The sequence below is a fragment of the Argopecten irradians genome, chromosome 10 (assembly GCF_041381155.1).
Source record: "Argopecten irradians isolate NY chromosome 10, Ai_NY, whole genome shotgun sequence".
Taxonomy (NCBI): Eukaryota; Metazoa; Mollusca; class Bivalvia; order Pectinida; family Pectinidae; genus Argopecten; species Argopecten irradians.
The window spans coordinates 25,132,778-25,149,833 of record NC_091143.1 but is presented as its reverse complement, the minus strand read 5'-3'; the positions used below and the strand labels follow the sequence as shown (position 1 = coordinate 25,149,833).

General features: G+C 34.0%; 1 protein-coding gene across 1 annotated transcript; it reads right to left on the bottom strand.

Annotated features, from left to right (window-relative positions):
• Window positions 1-10,037: 10,037 nt before the first annotated feature.
• On the bottom strand, window positions 10,038-16,201 carry LOC138332775 (neuronal acetylcholine receptor subunit alpha-10-like). The gene is made up of 5 exons (XM_069280739.1): window positions 16,161-16,201; window positions 15,391-15,500; window positions 13,319-13,854; window positions 12,409-12,614; window positions 10,038-11,669 (listed from the first exon to the last, which is right to left on the bottom strand). Exons 1-5 carry the CDS (start codon window positions 16,161-16,163, stop codon window positions 11,424-11,426), a joined length of 1,101 nt encoding a protein of 366 aa, XP_069136840.1. The 5' UTR covers window positions 16,164-16,201; the 3' UTR covers window positions 10,038-11,423.
• Between the last annotated feature and the right edge of the window lie 855 nt (window positions 16,202-17,056).

The following is a 17,056-nucleotide window of genomic DNA, read 5'->3' as shown; positions in this document are numbered from 1 at the left end:
GAGGATGGCGGGACACAATGGCGGCCTCCGCTGAATTTTCGCAATACACTGACGTAAGATTCTTCGAAATGTAGGTTGTGATAAAACGTACATCGTAGTTTTATGTTTATTTACAATGAGATTTTATGAAACTCGTCTCGAAGTTTTAATGTTTGCTCGCAAAAGTAACACTCTTAGGCACGTTTCATAAAAATCGCATATGAAATTAGCACTTTTTAAAGATTCTATATATTTGCAACAGGTAGGTATTTATGTTTAGATAGTATATACTGTTGTTACCATAGAGATCGTACCTATTTGTTTGCCTTGTCAATAAACCTAGGGTGAAATGCTCTATTTTAGAGATGATTGTATAACAGAAACAGTCACAGATCCACTCTGAAACGCTTGTTTTTGTAATAAATCTAACGTGATCTGTTTTTGAAAAATCTGCACAGGATTTTCTTCGGAAATAAATTGATTTAAAAAAAAAAGTTAAATAGCAGATATAAGTAGACCGTATAGTAAAGGAAACCTCTACAACTTTAACACTATCGCTAATGTTTATATCGTAACAAGCAGAGTAAGAATAAATGGCAGATTCTTGGAAAAAATTACTAATATTTCATAATATGTTCAATGTTTTTTTATATGTTGTATCAAATTTGGAAAAATAATTAAATTGTAATTGAAATATATTAACTCCCTCCCCTAGCTAGTTACATTGAAATCATATTTAAAACTGTATGACATTGATGTTTATGTCCAAGGCGCATATCTGCTTTATCTTGTAAGTTACAACAAAACATATTATTAAGGTTTCATATTTGGTGCTATTGATATGTGTCGTAATCTGACAAAAGAACCTAAAATATAATTAGTTGAATGGTGTATTGTTTTATAACTGTGTTTCCATAGCGACAGGATTAAGTTATTAATACCCCCTTTGGTTTTAACAGTTTGATAATGTCTTTATTTTATGCTATCCTATCCTTTTTATTTCGCCTCTCGCTTTCTCACGGTCGGAATCAATATTAACAATCCCACGGTTTCATAAACAGTACGAATTGATCACACTGCTGCATACATAAAATATTAATACAATAATTCGTCATTAAATGATTTTTACGCATTTATACCGCGAATATAATTCTAGTATCCCAGTGAAAGTTTAGGTAGTGATGAAATGAATGATTAGAGGAGCCGTGCTTGCTCATCTCTCATCCCGCTCTCTGGGCTGATGCTTGGTTCTGCAATGATAAATAAGAAATGAGACGATATATCAAACAACACTAAAACACAATGCTCAAGTCATTCCTGTGACAGAGATGGGTTAAAATGTTGATTTATCAATTAGCAAAGAAGCAGCCACAGAGAAATATGATATACTGGAAAATTACTAGATGCAGGCCGAATCACAACCCTCACTTGTCACGCCATCCGCTATGTGTCACAAGCATCCCAAAATCATACGCGTAAATATTTAATAGCCCACTGCGCGACATTGGTGAGTTGATGACTTTATTTGTGTTTAGGAAATATCACAGGATTTAATTTCTTTCATTAGAAAGGTTACTGGAATGGTGGAACCCGAATCGCAGTCCGACAAACCACCCGGAAAGAAAATGACGTCTGTTTTTATAGGGTCTGCTTGTGGCCCTGCCCATAACCCCTATCACAGGAACTAGCCATCAAGCAGTTTTATTTTGCCAATAAAAGTGCTGGTGGTTGAAAGGCAAAAGAAAACATGATGTTTCCGTGTAAGATACCCATTACTAGGATGTTGATGTAGAAGGTTAATTCATCTTACGGGCAGGAGAATAGGGCTAAGTTACTTCTATTGATTTTTCACCGGGAACAAGAACCACAATGGCTGCTCTCTGACAAAATGAATTCAAAGAAAACAATAAAGACATTTATGATGTTTAAGAACATTTAATTTTTTGACAGCAGATGAGATGAATCCCAGTATCACTAAAAAAACCGTCTTAATTCCAACTAATGAATTTAATATGAGATATTGGTATAAATTTGAAAATACATAGTTGATGCTTGCTTAGAGGATAGCTATACACACATATTTAGGTATAATGTTAAACAATAGAGTAATAAAAAAATAAGAAAAAACTCTTACCTACAGTTTTTTTTATGAAAACGTTATTTTCCTTTTTATATTTTTGTAATCATATGCAATGCATGTACGTTATAAATTTTCAAAGGAAGTCAATACTATTTTTTTTATTCACATCATAATAAATAGAAAATCCTATCAAGCAGATTCATCTTAAGAAAGTTTTATTTTAAAGAATGAAAATTCCCGACATATCAATAATAAACTAAGTAGATCAGAAAACGATATATTCTAATTTGTTTTACGTTCTTTAAATAATGCAAGGTAAATAAGAAGGCCCATTGAGACAGTATCTGACACTTATACCATTTGTAAAGAGACGAGAAGAAGTGACATAACTACTTAATAATAATAGGTAAATGTTATACAAATCTTCAGCAACAACATCAATTACACAAACCTAAAGGAATGAGTACAAATTACAATGAATAACCAAATAAATAACAATTTGCCATAATTTTTTATACATGTGTAAAAAACAATGTCTCTCAACATAATTTACGGGGTAATTTCCTCGATGGCTTTTGACAATCATTCGGCCAGTAAGGGTCTTTAGACTCATTATTTCAATAAGTAAATTTTTTAAATATTTATTACATTAAAAACAATACGATTAACTATAAGATTGCATGTTTTGTAACTTTAAAAAAAAATAACTCACTCGTGTGAAATGAATTCCATATCCAACAACTACTCGTTGTGTAAGCTCTACATTGTATCTATCTCAGGATGAAACAGTCAATACCTGTAGCCATCCTTAGCTATATAGATTACCAATTAATTTATCTCCTTAGAGACTCACGTTCAAATCTCCTTTAGTCTGGAGTATCTATTCATTTAGTTGGCTCTGTATATTTACTTCTGTAACTGCGGGAGATAAAATATGTTAGGAATCGTCTAACGTTAGTTTTAACCTGGAACAATCCGAAGTACGCATTCACGAAATTCCAGTAGCACGGAGTTTGTTTGGGTTTAAATAGTTTAATATGTGATAAATCCCAACTACTGTATGATGGACAAATATCGTTTTCATTAATTCTGATTGTTCGGTAATGCCTTTTTAAAGTGATATATTATGAATAAAACTCGTTTGATAATCACACGAACATGATCAGTTTGGTATCAAAATTACTATAATTATGATAATAAAACATCAACAGTTTTGTATCAAAATTACTATAATTATAGTATGTGTGAAATTTGTTTATGTTTGATGAGGAGTTCTAATAAAACTATGACCTTTATCTAAGTGTATGAATTATGAGAAGCTGTGTAAAGATGTATTCGTAATTTTTATCAAAACATCAGTACAATGGTAATGATAATATATTAAATGAACATTTGAATGTTTCGATCATCACACAACCCAGAAACCTATATACAATTACATAGACAATTGTTTTGGAAAATGCATTGATGCTATTCAGTATTGTACCATTTCTGACGTCACGTATATTGGTATTATTCTGAATACATTTGTTTATTTCATAATTGACCATAAAAAATAAAAATAGAAAATGAAGGAATCATTTAATTATATCACTGATTTGAATCATGATAATACCTAATATTTGTCTTAAATTGCATTGTAATTTATGAATGATATCTCTTTTTTTTGCTATTTTTGTGGCTGATTGTGACTGTTAAATGTTTTTATACAGTCTGCAGTTTTAATCATAACAATAATACATATTTATCAAACACATTTAAAACAATATATGTCTTATTAATTTGCACTATAACGTGAGTAACCCATCAATTCAAGCGTGTATTTCAGCTATCATCCATACCAGATACAGTATATGTTAGCCTGACTACCTAACATAACACCGAGGGATTTAAATACATGTACTTTCACTTTAAACATTACTCATAATCCTTTGTCTTATTACTATTTTCACATTGTACATGTCAACATTTAGCGTCAGTCACTCAAAGTAAAAAACAGACCCCGAACTATAGAACGTATAGTACACAAATCTAAAACATACCATCTGAATTTGGTTTGCTTAGTCTATATTCAGCATATATCATTACTCAACTTTCATATAGTTTTATGTTGATGAACTGATATATAGAAAACATTACAACATAGCATTAACAAATACAAATACTATATATCTGATCTTTTAATCGATTCCAGTACTTCTTCGTATATACCCGGCATATCTAAGTATGAAGGGCATGTATTAATTCACAGTTACTTGTTTCTGCACTTTCATTTTGAAATGGAAGTTAATAATACAACGTATTATGCATCGAAGAAAAATAAATCTTATTTCAATAAAAAAAATTGTTTTCAAATTGATTAATTTTTAATTTTACAGTTTAAACATTTTAAAGCACCTGCTATATTTTATTAGCATACGGATTGATAAGCGGCATCAGTATTGGTTATCACATATTTCGGATAAATTATGCTCTCTCAATGTTAACATTAAAATCTAAAAGAGGAGGTAAACTAGCACTAACCGAGATTATTTTTAGGGAGAAATGGATAAGAAATTAATACAAATGTACATCTTTAGATATTTGTATCAGTATAAAAGATATAATTTGTCATATTAATTCGGCGCTACGTGTTGGTCAAACGGTCGAGGAGATAATTTAATCTTATAATGAAGAGTCAGGGACTGAATACTTAAACCCATGGAGCGTAAGGGCTTTTCTTCTTTATAATGCCGGAGCAGGCGCACGGATTTACCCTTCTCAACCTAAACCGCTATATCACGACAAAAAGAAGACGAAGCCAACGGAAATTTGAGATGGAACCATGAATGCGACTCCTTTTTGTATCAATTTAAGTCCAGCTTAAGATATAGCGGTGACCAGTACCACACGCAGCGAGGCGAGAACAAACCACATTTATTCTTAAACCTCGGCTAATTGTTTAAAAGCACCAGTCACTCACTCTATTAACTAGATTTTAGCGGACAAATGATACAGAAAATATTATATTCAAATCGAAAATACGGGCGTTTAATACTTCCGGAGAATGATCACCAGCCGGGCGAACAAAGTAGGACATTTAGGTACAATGGACGTGGAGGAATCAAAGAGAAATTGGCCTTTATATCGATGCTTGTTGTGCGCACGTGTTATCAATCGTACACGTGCAGTTAATATAAACTACCTAACCTGGCGGGGTTAATTATGATGATGAAAATAGGCGTAAACATAGAGAAAATATGGAACAATATTAGGGAAAGTGAAACAGTTTCATTATCTGTTATTTTTTTATAAAGCATCGATCCTGGTATGGAACCAGACATGACCAGGTGCATAGATCTAGTATCATCAGCGAACAACGTGATCTGAATTATATTCATTTAATAAAAAATATTATTACTTTTTATGCATTACATCAAGAACTTTCATACATGATATTTCACAAACATATTATAATAGCTAAACCCTATACAGAGTACACATCAGACAAGTCAGCACGTCAACTGACCTATGAGACTATCAAAACAAGCGACACTCTACCGACATAACAGTTTTATAAAGTCAGATCTCGTAAAGATACTATATTAACTACTGTTTTCTAAATTGGCTACACGGTGTTCGATAATATGTAGGTAAGATAACATCAGATAACGAATCTTTTTGTCAGATAATGAAATATTCTTTGTTAAATAATTAAATCTGTCTTTACTAGATGACCAATTGTGCTTTTACTAGATGGCGGATTAAATCTTTTCTAGACGACGAATTGTATCTTTGCTGGGTGACAGATAGCGTCTTTGCTAGGTGACGGATTGTGTCTTTGCTGGGTGACAGATAGCGTCTTTGCTAGGTGACGGATTGTGTCTTTGCTGGGTGACAGATAGAGTCTTTGCTAGGTGACGGATTGTGTCTTTGCTGGGTGACAGATAGCGTCTTTGCTAGGTGACGAATTGTGTCTTTGCTGGGTGACAGATAGCGTCTTTGCTAGGTGACGGATTGTGTCTTTGTTAGTTAACGGATTATATCTTTGGTAGGAGACGGATTGTGTCTTTGCTAGGTGACGAATTGTGTCTTTGCTGGGTGACAGATAGCGTCTTTGCTAGGTGACGGATTGTGTCTTTGTTAGTTAACGGATTATATCTTTGGTAGGTGACGAATTGTGTCTTTACAAGATGACGAATAGTGCCTTTGCTAAGTGACGGATGTGGTTTTTTGCTAGGTGACAGTAGTGTCTTTACTATGTGACGGATAGTGTACTTGCTAGGTGACGAATTGTGTCTTTACTAGGTGACGGATTGTGTCTTTACTAGGTGACGGATTGTGTCTTAAATAGGAACATTGTAACGTACAGTGCCATTGCTAGGAAACGGATGGTGTCTTTGCTAGGTGACGGATTGTCTCTGAACAAGATGCCGGATTGTCTTTCCTTTGTAATAAATTGTGTATTTGATAGGAAGGTGTAATGGCAACAAGAAACTGAAGGTTATATTTGTGAGGTAACGGATTGTTTCAATAGTGACTAATTGTTGTGTTCTATCGTACGTCATGAGTAATTTATTTATGGGTGGCTTCTATAGTGAATAACGAGTGATAAACTAATGGACGATCCTTTATTAAGTAACGGATGTTGTAAGTAACAAGGTACTTGGACGCATGTAACAGGTGGTCTGTTGTTTCCCAGATGACGAGTTAAAGATGCTACACTAACGACAAATGGTAATTTTTATCTATAAAAACAGGAGCAGATGGATTAGTATTTTTCTTCAGTAACAACAGTTACTTATTTTACACTATTGATATCATTAGAAAAAATTTTCTTCTAAATTTACTTCTGTTTTAAATATCTAATTGCTTCCTAAAAATATCCATAACATTAAGTTTTATATGGAATGAGGTACGGGTTACAATAACAATAAAAGTAAAATAAATTTCTTTTTATCACATAATCCGCCTGATATCTAGTGATTTCGCCCGTGTAATATCTTTGCGTATGTCACTGGTGTAATATGACCTGGAGCGATTTTTTATTGGCTGGAAATTCATTGTGACGTCAGACAGAAACAATAAAATGACGTCAGGAAAAATTTGCATGATGTCAGGATTACGATGACGGCGGGACAAAATGGCAGCCTCTGCTGGATTTTCGGAATACAATTTGACGTGAATTTTTTTGTGATGTAGGTATTTGTAGTTATGTGATAAAAAGTATCATAAATCTGCATTCATTTCATATGAGATTTCCCCAAGGGTCACACAAATAAAAACTTCTTAGACTCGTTTCATAAAATCTCATATGAAATGAACACTCATGTAAGATCATATATATATGTATTTTTGTGTTAATTAGACACATATATGCACGATTAAACATCAATTATTGTCCAAAGATCAATATTATTTATGCTCTGTCGGCGGTGGCGGATCTTGAACAAATGGTCTCCTAATCGGATCACTAGCAGTTTCCTTCTGAACATGTCTTGGCTTTATATTTTGTTTATTTCAAATTGCAGAATCAATAGAATGCAAACTTACATCGATTGTGTAATTAGATACGTATACATAAAGTTGGAGAGATCTCTTTGCAAGGTAATTAGCAAGGTCTTTGTTTAGAAATTGCTTCTTATTTTAAAAGAAAACAGGATCGGCGATCCAAAGCCTGTGTAGAGAAAGGAAGGAAGAGGGTTAAAGGTTGTATCCTAAATTCTGACTTAAAGTTATATATGCCGTTTTTTCCATACTCACGAATCAAAATATATAAGCTTTTAATGTGTTATTCATCACCAAATGTTACATTTTGAAAATTACAGTACTTTCAATGCATTGGTTTTAATTTTACAAATACAAATAAGAGTAGAAAAAGATTTTAGTAGTACTGTCTACTGTCAAAAATCATACATCTAAAGTGAAGGGAAATGATTACCTACATTTTGATACATGTATTCGTAAAGCAGAAAGCAGTACGTATCCACGACTGTAACAAACGGATGCTTATCAGAGTGAGATTTCCGTTGTGTGTACATGGCAGTTCCCCTTTACCAATGCATATCCAGGCAATATGCATGTTACTACATTAGAATCATTTGACACTTATTGATATGACGTCATGTATTTAGATGGCAATCAAGCTCTCTATAACAAAGTAAAACTCATCAAAGATATATTTGATATAAATATATTATCAGTAAATATAATAAAATCTTCTTTTGCCTTCAGGTTTTTGTTAGCATGATGTTTACATCTAATTAACACTTCATATTTACACATTTTCAGATTTTATTTTTCTAATTAGATGTACTGATTTATTATTGAAGTTTTGAATACAATATTCAGCAGTTATGTTTACCATGTCTAAAATACAAACATGCCAAAATTTTGAAAAATACATTAGATAAATGTTATGTGTTTTAAAAAATATTGCCCCTGAAGTAAATCCTGCTCAAAAAGAGGAACATTTTGATATAAGCTTAGCCTATTTCCTTTTATAGTCTCGGCCCCCTTTAACTTTTATAATATTTGTATTGTATTCCCGTGTATTTGTATGAAGGATGGATTTCTGGCTTATATTGTATTCGCTGTATAGAGTCAATTTATTTAGTAATAAGCCGACACGTACCAATAGGGCAAACATTGTGAATATGTAGTATCTTAAACGTTTCATATGGAAAACGAAGAAAAAACGTTTTATGCGAGCTTTCATTCATGTCATATAATTCTGGCAGAATCAAATTAAAATTTCGACACTTGTTTGATTAAGTTTCAGATGAAATGATTACAAACAATGTATTTGTTGATCACATAACTATAACAACATGCAACATGTTATTTTTGAGTATATGATAAATAGAGATTGCACAACGAGTGCTGTTGGATATGGAAGTCATTCCACAAAAAAGTAAGTGTCTATTGTAACTTTAAAAAGATAACTTACGAGAGTAGAGTAAGTTCCATATCCAACAACCACGAGTCCTGTGTCTACCAGAATTACGTCCGCTTTTAGCCGATAGAAATACGAGGATGATATTAAGGTAATGTGTATTTGCCGAAACAATACAAATAGGATGCAGTAACTTTTCACCAGCAAAAAGCCACTAATCTAATATTCATTAATGGATCCACGGCCATCAAATTATCCTAATTTGAAACATCTTGATGATGAAAAATTTCTCATATAACGTCTTATTGACTTTAATTTTCTATGTTGCTTAAAAAATATAACACTCATTGTCGGACTATATAAAAGCATGCGCAAGCCAGGACCGTGTCGTCTGCTTCCCGCCAAATACTCATCAAGACATTGTAATCAAGTTCAAGTCCGTTTCAGAGTCGTTAAATATAAAAATAACCAGTAAAATCCTTTTCCGCCGGATTATTATACAAAATGCATAAAAGTGTTGTATACTAAACGCTATCTAACAGCAGTTTTGACGTCAATCAGCAATAACAACATAGCATGACGTCATTCGATTATTGATGACGTTGATAAATGATGACGTGAAACAGAGGAATAAGTAGTTCGGTCTTACGTTCACCACCTATTGTGGTAGAAACAGTGATATACAGATAAACAAAGATATCAAGCACATCTAGTGCGAAACCATTGAACTGCTTTCAGTTGGCAATCATGGGAGGATGACTGCCATATGTGCAACAGTAAATTAAAACATGAAGCACTGATAATTATAGGGCTTTAGATGCTAAATTCGCTGTTGCGGGTTGACTTCCATCCTAATATATTTGCTAAGAGTTTCGTGCTTAGCTATTTATATTTGATAATGATTTTTAAAACATTTCAAGAGATTGTTTATGTATAATGAATAAACATGTTAATATCATCAACAGCAGTCCCCCGTGATAGCCTTGAGTGACTAGCAATCCTGCACTGAACAATTCCAACTGCGTTTGATAAGGTTACAAGGTGGGTTTATATATTTAACATGTAAATACATTGCTACAATGAACAAAGATGTGTGATGATGGAAGATTGATTTATTGCATGTGTATTCACAATTAATACAAGTATATACTCTTAAATCAGTATATTGAAGTACAAATTATAACAAAATATAAACAAGATAAGTTATCAACAAAATTACAATAACCATTCATGGTTATATTATTAAAGTTGTGCGTTAAGTTAAGGTTTCCTTCCACACAAGACCCCTCGCGCACTTACATCCGGGCCTTCGAAAGTGATTTGCATAAGTTGTTTCGCAGTCGATATAAAATAAAGTTTAAGCTGGTAAACGACAAATGCGCACAACTCTTCAACTTTAACATTGCATCTTTTTCTGATATAATTAATTGGATCATTGTTTTTATCAAGCTCATTAGCTTACCGTCCTGTTAACACACAGTTAAGTACGTGTAAGGTTTAGATGGTGGAGGAAAGACCCAGAGGTGGAGGGCTTGGTAATATGTCGCGGCCTCGAAAAGTATATACGATGTTATGGAACTACAATATTTTTTGTTACGTGATTATTTTTGCTATATAGATATATAAAAATGTTAATCTTCTACATAATAACAATAACAAAAAACGTTTTAGCCCTCTTACTGTAATTTAATCAACACAAATAAATTGGATTTAATGTGTTATATTATCTCTTGAACACCGATACTGATAGGATAGTTTATTCATAACACATATGATGATGTATGCTGCTACATATTATTATTGCACAAATGGCAAAGTATCATTATCTTAATTAAGCATTATTATAATCAAATAAAAGCAGATAGTTTGATAAAACCATCTATAGTACTATCAAATATACGACTGTAGTGGGTTTTTTTCACGATAATGACATAAATATGAATAAATCAGAACGGAAACGACTCCATTATGAAATATAAGATGCAAGATAAAATAGATCAATCATCTCATATTGTTTCAACAAAGTAAACATCGTTAATTGAAATACATGGCCAAATAGAAATATTGTAATATAAACATATAAACAAATAATAAACAAATGAAATAAAGAGAGTTATATAAACATGTATGGTTTCAGCAAAACAAATTTGGTAGCATCAATACAAATATTAACAAAATCAAACAATTGTAATACATAAAAACATGTCTTCAAAACCAAACGATGATACCATGGTTTTAGGAGCAAAGGTATTGTTACCCCTGTTTAGCAGCAGGCTGATGACATCACAGAATCCAAACATAATAACCTCCGTCAGAATTTTTGGCATATAGTACATGCATTATATTAAAAATTTTCCTTTTGATTTTAATTATGTCACATGAAAACAAAATTTAAAAAGAGGCAGCTGATTTACATCTGTACATCAGAAAACAATTGTATCAATAAAATCACCCCAAAATAAAACTTTCATGTGACGGTCTACTGCAGTACTAATCGGGGGTAAATTTACTGAATACGATCCCAGTTCCAATGAAGCCCATTAGAATGAAAGCAATGCATGCGATCCTATCGACAACCTTGGCTAGAGATTTCCAGTGCTCTGCAGTAACGTTTATTGTCGGTTTAGATTTTGGCTTGTCAGCTTCAGTACCGATTTTCGTGTTGGCAGGGAGCACATTAATCTTTGTCGTCTTTTTCCCGTTGGCTTGGATAGGTGATGGCGAGGAAACATCCAGCTGAAGTAAATGTATTGTATTAATATTTTCAGTATCATAAACCTACTTTATTTTCGCGTGCATTGGAAGTTCGTGTCTTTCTCAGGCGGTGAAACTTCGCGATTCTTGAAATGTTTCCAGAAAAAGGCAACAATATCAACCTATATCGCGTTTATTGATGGCCGTGAGAATGTTTTCAGAAAGAGACAACAATATCAATCTAATTCGCGGTTATTTATGGCCGTGAAAATGTTTCCAGAAAGAGACAACAATTTTAATTAAATCGCGATTATTTGTGGCCTTGAAAATGGTCTAGCACATGAATAGTACAACAATATAAATCTAAATCGCGAATTTAAAACATGTCGCTGCGACAATAAGTTGGCACGAAAACATGTCGCTGCGACAATAAGTTAGCACAAAAACATGTCGTTGCGATAATAAGTCGTCACGAAAACATGCCGCTGTAACAATAAGTCGTCACGAAAATATGCCGCTGTAACAATAAGTTGGCACGAAAACATGCCGCTGTAACAATAAGTTGGCACGATAACATATCGCTGCGACAATAACTTGGCACGAAAACATGTCGTGGTGACAATAAGTCGGTTTGCAGTAATATTCAAAAAATATCATTTTAGCTAAACGATGATTTGACTTTTAAGCAAAAGCAAACACTCATGCTGTTTAAAGCAATATAATCGTTAACTATAGACTATTAACAGAAACAGATATAGTGGCTTGAATTAATTGATGTTACCTGAGTTGCTGAATTCTTGTCATTGTCCTTGGTGTCGTCATGTATCTTAGGAACGTACACCCATGTGACTTTGGACAGAATTCGCAGAAATAGCGTTACCATCCAGCGCCGCATAGCTGACGTTTGTTGATAATGTATAGTCAATGCAACTACAGCCATGACACAAGCAAAGCCGACGAGGAATAGACAAAAGTTAAAGTAGATCGCTGAAAATGATAATAAAAGAAATTAATGACTATATCGCACAGACAATGTAGTATTAAGTCTTAACATAGAGATCATTAAATTGTATTTTACTCTTTAAGCTTGTCCATGGTATGTTGTTTTCAAAATGCAAAACAAGAAAGAATCTATAACCAGCTGTTTTAAGAAACTATATAACCGATTTGGAATTACCACTAGATTCTCGTTAATAAGAATGAACCGAGACGTAATAAAATAACAAAATTAAAAAATTAATGTAGAGCAAAACATAACATAAATATTTCACGTAGATACTATCTCTCTTTGTCGTTATTTCAACACATTCGGGTAGAGATAAATCAGAGAACTAGATTACTGACGATTGTCCATTCATGTATAGTTATAACAATTCAAAATATTTGAATTCGCGACAATAAAGTGGTTTAGAATAGAAAGCCTGAACATTAATTATAACAAAAATAGCTAAAGATAAGATCACTTCAAGATTGCTAAAATAATATCAAGTCTTTTAAAGGGGAACAAAATAAAAAATAATATCAATTTAAGTGATCAAAATGTCAAAATCAGTTTTACAATAATAAAGATAGAATCAATGAAAGAGGGGCAAAACATAATTCAATGGAAAGGATGAGATGTAAAATACAAGGGGTTTCATACACAAGAAGAAGAGTAGGAAGAAGGAAAGCCTTTTTTCGGGTATACTAACCGATTAGTGGGGTAGCGTCTGCCGAAGGAGGAAGGGAATCTGCGACTAGTAGCTGAAACACTGCCAAGGCCAACATCACCGTAATTTGTAGCGAAACTTTCTCTCCCGACTCTACCGGCAGGAAGAAGCCGAGGATACCCATTCCAGTAATGAGGAAGGTCGGGATAATGATGTTTACGATGTAAAAGGCGGGCTTTCGTTTGATGGTTAAATAATACGTCACGTCCGGGTACGGCTCAATACAACAACCGTAATACAACACGTGACGAGCGGCCGTAAAAGTAGATATGCTCCATTCAACGTTCATTACAGACGATGAAAGATCTCCATACGGGTTCTTGTAGACAAGGTCCATCTCGTATCCATGGTGAGACCAGGAGCCAAAGGTCATTCCACAAGTTTGAGTATCATAGGGAAATCTCTCTACGTCCACGAGGCAGCGACTTTGTACGATAGTTGGGAAGTTATAATAAACGGATCCGTCAGAATATATGTTCACCCGGTAGTCTTCATAACCCGGAAAATCATCAGCTGTACTGTAAATAATGACAAAACAAGTATAAGTACTAAATCCGTGTTCTTTTAGTATCTCAGAAATTAGAATAGAGATTTTTGATCCTTGAAACTTAAAAAAAAAAAAAAAAAAAAAAAAAAAAAAAAAAAAAAATACCCTGGCCTCATCCTGGGCCTTAAAAGTGATTATGAATTCTGATCATATCATTCGTTTTTTCCGGTTTTACAGAATATCAAGATTAAAGCAGAAATTTTATATTAATTAATCATACGATTATCTCATTAAGGCTTATTGATATCCCTTCAGGTTTTTATAATCAATAATAATAAAAGCTTACGTCATTAATGATAATGACACTACAACTTTTCGGATACAATTTGTCTGTGTTGCGTCACTACAAATAAACCGTCTACCAATGTAACACAATCTAATTTACAATTCAGAATATGCTACACGGTGAATTATCACTACATAGACGAATGTCAACTCTCGCTCCAACACCAAATGAGGTTATGTCATAAAGGGTAAGATCAGGTACCCACATATACTTACCTGTCAGAAAGGGTAAGATCAGTACCAACAGATACCTACCTGTCATAGAGGGTAAGATCAGATACCTACAGATACTAACCTATCATAAAGGTTAAGATCAGGTACCAACAGATACTTGCCTGTCAAAGAGGGTAAGATCAGATACCCACAGATACTTACCTGTCACAAAGGGTAAGATGAGGTACCCACAGATACTTACCTATCATAAAGGTTAAGATCAGGTACCAACAGATACTTGCCTGTCATAAAGGTTAAGATCAGGTACCTACATATATTTACCTATCATAAAGGGTGATATCAGGTACCTACAGATACTTACCTATCATAAAGGATAAGATCAGGTACGCACAGATACTTACCTGTCATAATGGGTAAGATGAGGTACCCACAGATACCTACCTGTCTTAAAGGGTAAAATCAGGTACCAAAAGATACTAACCTATCATAATGGGTAAGATCAGGTACCTACAGATACTTACCTATCATAATGGGTAAGATCAGGTACCTACAGATACTTACCTGTCATAAATGGGTAAGATCAGGTACCTACAGATGCTTACCTGTCATAAAGGGTAAGATCAGGTACCTACAATGCTAGATGCTTACCTGTCATAAAGGGTAAGATCAGGTACCTACAGATACTTACCTATCATAATGGGTAAGATCAGGTACCTACAGATACTTACCTATCATAATGGGTAAGATCAGGTACCTACAGATGCTTACCTGTCATAAAGGGTAAGATCAGGTACCTACAGATACTTACCTGTCATAATGGGTAAGATCAGGTACCCGCAGATAACAACCTGTCATAAAGGGTAAGATCAGGTACCCACAAATACCTACCTATCATAAAGAGTAAGAGCAGGTACCTACAGATACTTACCTATCATAAATGGTAAGATCAGGTACCCACAGATGCTAACTTGTCATAAGGGGTAAGATCACGTACCTGCAGATAATTATCTGCCATAAAGGGTAAGATCAGGTACCCAAAGATACTTACCTGTCATAAAGGGTAAGATCAGGTACCCACAAATACTTGAATGGCACTACTAGGTTACCTAGTCCTCCAAACGCACTGGCGTCCCAGGTCAGCTGACAATCTGTCCAAAACTAAAAGAAAAACTTTTGTGGGCCACAGTGTATATAAACAAAAACATCTGAAACTGTTATCTCACGATAGCAAATACAAATTTGTTACCGTTATTTACGTAATTCAGATGATTAATATGTACATGACGCTTTGATTACAACAAATAACTTTTCATATTATGTCTTCTGTGATTAAGATAATAACAGTTAAACAATAATAATAGTTTACAACACATACAACGGGTCAGATAATGGATGAAAATTCAATATACACGTAGATTGATAAATTCCATTTGCTCACTGAGGGAAACTTCATTATCAATGCATTTCGGGTCATTTTCGATGTTCAAGGTTTTACTATCACTGTCGTTATATCCACCTCTGGACTATTTAATAAGAAAACTGAAGGCATTTCAGGTTAAAAAAACTGACCAATGACAGGCCTACAGAGATGTCCCAAACTTCAAAGTCATACAGTGTATTTTGATTCGATTCTTTTAATGAACATCAAAAGACCATCAAACTGTCTCTCTTGTTTATTGTCGTAGACAGAGTCTTCAGTTTTTTATGACATAATCCTGGGGTGGATATAACGACAGTGACTTGCAGTAACCAATGGAGTACTAATGATGGTTTTGAACATACATTAATATAAGTAAGACCATTATAACTGTTACTTACCATCCGTACCCAAAGATTCAGTGTAAGTATCTGGGAAGGTTCATCCTGAAATGAGATATTGTCAGATTATCATTTAGCTGTACCGAACAATGTTAACGATGCCTAAATACCTTCTGGATATAGTAAATTTATAATGTCAAAGGTAATCTTAAAATGAGAGTGATAGGTATGGGGAAGGATGTTACTTTTTGTTTTCTATAAAGTATAGATAAGACGAGAATATATGTTTAAATTTTGAAGATACTGCATGTTTTTGTTTTGCTGTTAAGTTTTATCAGGCATCTGCCTGATGGTTAAGACATACTTACTAAGTCGACTATATGCCTGAGGGCTACATGTAAGACATTCTTACTAAGTCGACCATCAGCCTGAGGGCTAAGACATACTCATAAAAGCTACTATCTGTTTGAGGGCTAAGATATCCTTACTAAGTCGACTATATGCCTGAGGGCTAAGACATCCTTACTAAGTCTACTATCTGTCTGAGGGCTAAGACATGCTCACCAAGTCTACTATCTGCCTGAGGGCTAAGACATCCTTACTAAGTCGACCATCAGCCTGAGGGCAAAGACATACTCATAAAATCTACTATCTGTCTGAGGGCTCAGACATCCCTACTAAGTCGACTATCTGCCTGGGGGTTCATAAATACTTACTAAGTCGACTATCTGTCTAAGGGCTAAGACATTCTTACTAAGTCGACTAAATTCTTGGGGGCTAAGATATACTTACGAAGTCGACTATCTGCCCGGGGGTTCATACATACTTACTAATTCGACTATCTGAGTGAGGGCTAAGACATACTTACTAGGTCGACTATCTGCCTGAGGGCTAAATCTAAGCGGACGGTTGTCACACTGTTGTTTCCACAATACGGACGAACAGCACTTTTATAG